We start from the raw sequence: 4,512 nt of genomic DNA on the forward strand, positions 1-4,512 counted from the left end.
CAGGCGAGACGTTGACTTTTCTCGTCTCAAGTAGAGGTTCTAATTTTGCGGTCAGCAGTTGATTTTCTGCGAAACTATCAGCGATGAAAAGAATTAAACGTTTTGACAATTACTGCACCTTTACGAAAAGTGTTTCGCATTATTTTCTTCTTTTACAGAGGGGAGGCAGGACAGATAAGAGGGCGATCAGACTGATGCTAGTAATCTCGTTCTTTCTCTCTCCCTCTCCCTCTGGCACGGCACGCGGGCTTGGACACGACGCCCGCGCAGGGAGAGGGCAGTGGATTCCCTCGTCCTGCCGCCCTGGGCGTCCTCCGTCCGCTCGTCCGGTAGGGCGGCGCGAGAGCGGGAGAGAGAGGGAGAGAGAGAGAGAGAGACAGAGAGAGAGAGAGAGAGAGAAGGCGGCAGCCCCCTGGAATTCAAATTAAACGCTAGTCATGAGCCGTCCAATCATCAGAGCGAGGACAGCGAGGGAACATCTTTGCGCAGTGCGTGGATAACGGCGCTGTGATTGCTTCGCGCGGGACAGGGTGCCGCGAAAAGACGAGAGAGAGAGAGAGAGAGACAGAGAGAGAGAGAGAGAGAGAGAGAGAGAGAGAGAGAGAGGCGCCGGCTTGTACCGGCCTGCCTGCGCGAGCATCCAAAAGGCCGGGCGCTCCCTCTCACAAAAGCGCGCGGCAGAGAGGCGGCACCGCCGGTTCGTCGTCTAGTTTCGTTTCAACACGACGAGACTTTGTCGGCCGCCCCAACACGCTCGTCCACAGCTCCGCGCACCACACGGTCTACTCAAAGGCGGCGAGCTTCAACCCGGGGACCTCGCACTTGAAAAGCGGAGGTGCGCCAACTCGAACACTCTGCTGGGGCGGGGCCATCAGCTAGCTTTAGAGTGAACGTTAAGGCGATAGGGGTCCCCAACTGTAGGCTGTGCAGACTTCGGCGGAAGTCCTCGGTCGAACACCACCACGAGCAGCAATGATTGTTGTCCGTGCGTACTGTCCAACAGTTATAAGTGTAGTGCCACACATGTGGCACACTTTAAAGCGTAGTAAGCAAGCCGTGGGTGGTACACATGTAGTATTAGTATAACGCTTTTAAGTGTGATGCATGCGTGGTACTGCTCTTTAAAGTGTGTTGGCACTGTACTTATAACTGTGTGCACTTGGATTTCTAGAGAAGACAAAAAAAAAATGCAGTATGACTAGAAAAAATTAGCCCACAGGGCTATGAAATAGACAGTCCCCTCGATCAGGCCACAAAGCCAATGTACACAGTCTTGAGTGCAGCAGTGGCGTGGCGGAGCACTGCTGCTGCTGCGCTTCCAGCTCTGCCGGCGTAAGGTCGTTTGCGGCAGTAAGCCTCCAGGTTAGAAGGGTCATGTGTCGATTGCAGCAGGACCAAGGCACGTGTGGTCGTTTTCGGCGCGCGCGGGGAAATCCGAGGGAAGAATTTCTCATTTCTCTCCGCACTCCAGCTCTACACTAAGAAAATTTTTTGGTCCTGAGCACTTAACATTTTGTCCCGAGACCAAAAGTTTTTGACGCACTATAAAGTTGTGCCTGGCCACCAAAGTTTTGTCGCCGAGCATTAAAATTTTGTTGCCACGCACAGTAATTTTAGTGGCAGGAACTAAACTTGTTGTGCCAGGAACAAAGTAGGACGCACTAAACAACCGTCTAGTGCCCGGGAGAAATTGTTTACTCAGTGTAGTGTAAATTGTGCGGCATAAAAGCGGTTAATATGTAGTGTACACCAGATATGTTATGTCATGTGTCCGATAGGTCTCTGAGAACTAAGTCTGTTCGGATCGTGCAAGCTGCTGCGCCTGGCGTCGTTCGCGCTCGTGCCTAGACCTTGGTCCCGACCCCGATCGCACCGGCCGGCGTGTCGCCACAGCGATACCTACGGACGGCCTTGTGCACCGCCACGCCGCCGTCGATCGCTATAGATCGCGTCCAGATAGTCAAACAGCAGGAGTAGCTAAGCCGGCTGCGGCTGCGAGCCGTGAGTCTACACTTCTCCTCGGGCGGCTTCCCGGCCGAAGATACCACCGACTTGCTGTTTGGGGCGCTGGCTTCCACCCGCGACCCGAGAAGTTCGCGGCCCAAAGAGTCGGTTTTCCCGGCGAGTGCCCCTCTCGCTGCTTAGCTTCCGGGCCTCTGGGAGACTCCGGCCGGCCGGTGGGTATTGCCCCCTGATCCTGATCTCCCCCCCCCCTCCCGCTATCCCCCGCCGAGCACGACGCACACCGCGCACGCCGTGGGCCGTCCGTGCTGTCAGCCGGCAGTCGTAGTGCGGCACTCCAGGTGAAAGGATACCCAGCTCTGAGGACGAAGCCTCTCCCGATTGTCAGAGCCACCCAGACCCAGCCACCGTAGGTAGTTTAAACATCGTCTGAGTGTGTGCCAGGTGGACGATTCACGCCGCGTTCTTTCGTAGTTATAGTGTACCGCACGCGGGCGGGTTGCCTGCCTACTCGTCCAAGAAGCCGTATAGGCAGCGAGGAAAGGTAAGCTCGCCCGCACCAGTGCATGCCGTTCAGTAGCTACAAGAGCGCGCGGCGTGAAATCTGTCACCCGATACAAGCCTCGTTACAGTGCCGTTTATTGATTTCTTGCGCCCCCACAGCTCATGGATCTGCTGACGGACAACCTGCTGGCCATGGCCATGTCCTACCTGGAGGTGGAGGACCTCTTGGCGTGCCGCCTTGTGTGCAAGCGGCTGGCGCGCCTGGCCCAGCACCCCGACGTGTGGCAGGACCGATCCATTGAAGTCCACGGCGGCCGCGAGATGTGCCCGGTGCTGCGCCTGGCGCCGTGCGCGCTCGAGATCTCGACCTATGTCTCTTCTCTCAGGTCGGGGCCGGCGTGTCGCCACGCCGACCTGCGGACGACGTCTTGCGCCGCCAAAGGGTTGACGATCAACGTGGAGAATTGTGTACCCGAGCACGCTGCGAAAGCCGTCCAGATCATCAACCGGCAGGCGGCGCTCGGGCGGCTGCGGGGCGTGAGTCTATGGCTGGCGGACGTTAGCGCGATTCTAGATCCCTTGGTTCTGCCTGAAGAAGGCGTGGACCAGATTTTTGGGACGCTGGCCACAACCCCTGGCCTGGGGATGATCATCCTCCGCGGGAACCTGGGCCAAGGGAAACGGTTCCCGCCCGGGATCGGTCAGCGCGGCACCATCACGCCGTCCTTGGAGATTTTCCACTGCGACATGGTTCCCTGGCCAGACTCCTTCTGCGACTACCTGCTGGCCGGGCACGCCGCAACCTTGGTGGGGGTCCACCTCGGCTACATACCCGCGAGGACCTCCGCGCCCCTCGCCTCCACCTCCACGGCGCGCCTGCTCGCCGGCATGCCCAACCTCCACAAGCTGTGCTGCCCCCTGATCCCGGGGCTGGGGGAGGTGGCGGCGTGCGAGTCGCTCAGGGAGCTGGAGCTCGCCGTTCCGACCGAGTCCAACAGCCACGGCGCCTTGGAGCTCCTCCGCCGCGCGCTCCAGATCCGCCGCCTCCACCTCTACTTCCCTCGCCGACCTGACGGTGAAGTTGACGACCATGAATTGGGCGCAGAGCTGATTGGTGAGCTGGCGTCGTCCGGGCGCTCCCAAGTGCAGACGCTGTCCATCGATGTCGAGGACTCGTACTCTCAGTCCCTGCTTGTGCCTCACCTGGCGGCCCGGCTATCCTCGCTGCCCGCCCTGCGACGCCTCGAGCTCAGGTTGTTGGACCCAGCCCCGCTGGTGGATGCCATCAGCCCCCAGACCGCCCCGTACCTGCGGAGCCTCCACCTACTCGACAATGAATGCCCGCGTCGCATGTGCTCTCACAAGTTTCTACACAGTAGGAGACTCGGTGCGCTTCTGTCGAGGAACCCCTTGCTTCACGTTGAGGTGCAGTACGCCACCACGGACTGCCTCGAAGGCGATGAGGAGGACCTGTACGACGAGGAGGACCTGTACGAGAAGTGCAACGCGTGTCAACTGGACTGCCACAAAGAACTCGAGGGACCTGCAGAGGGTGAGGATGGCGAAATCGTTGGCGTTTTCGCGCACCCTGGAGGCGAGTGTCCCTCCCCAGAGGATCACGATGCTTGTGGGATTTGGATTCACATCAACGATGTTCAACCTGTGTTTTGATTTATCATTTCTGTATAATGAAACACTCAGTGCAAATTTGACATAATGGATTCTGATCTGATCAGCGTGTCAACCAATGAATAAATGCATAACAAATTGCTGTGTATTTCTGGATGTATTTTTTTCTTCGTTTGTCCGAGTTACTCCTTTAAATTTGAACACGTTTCAACAGTATGCTGCCGGACGCCAGGAGGCAGCACTTTCTAATGCTCAGCTGGTACACTGTGAAGGGAATTTCCTTTCTTGGAAAACATGCCCTAAATCCTTCGGCCGTCGCACCGTTACGAAAAAGCTTTTATCTTGGGTCACTATTTAAGTACAAAATGTACTTAAAACAGTAAAACCTTTTTACTTCTGACTGTATTTTTGTCAGGC

General features: G+C 57.1%; 1 protein-coding gene across 1 annotated transcript; it reads left to right on the forward strand.

Annotated features, from left to right (window-relative positions):
* The first annotated feature begins 2,279 nt into the window (after window positions 1-2,279).
* Window positions 2,280-4,137, forward strand: LOC127749032 (uncharacterized). Its single transcript, XM_052265461.1, has 2 exons — window positions 2,280-2,371; window positions 2,626-4,137. The coding sequence occupies exon 2, from the start codon at window positions 2,629-2,631 to the stop codon at window positions 4,135-4,137; it is 1,509 nt and encodes a 502-aa protein (XP_052121421.1). The 5' UTR covers window positions 2,280-2,371; window positions 2,626-2,628.
* The last annotated feature ends 375 nt before the right edge of the window (window positions 4,138-4,512 follow it).

This window comes from Frankliniella occidentalis, unplaced genomic scaffold (assembly GCF_000697945.3).
Source record: "Frankliniella occidentalis isolate FOCC.00 unplaced genomic scaffold, Focc_3.1 Scaffold27, whole genome shotgun sequence".
NCBI lineage: Eukaryota > Metazoa > Arthropoda > Insecta > Thysanoptera > Thripidae > Frankliniella > Frankliniella occidentalis.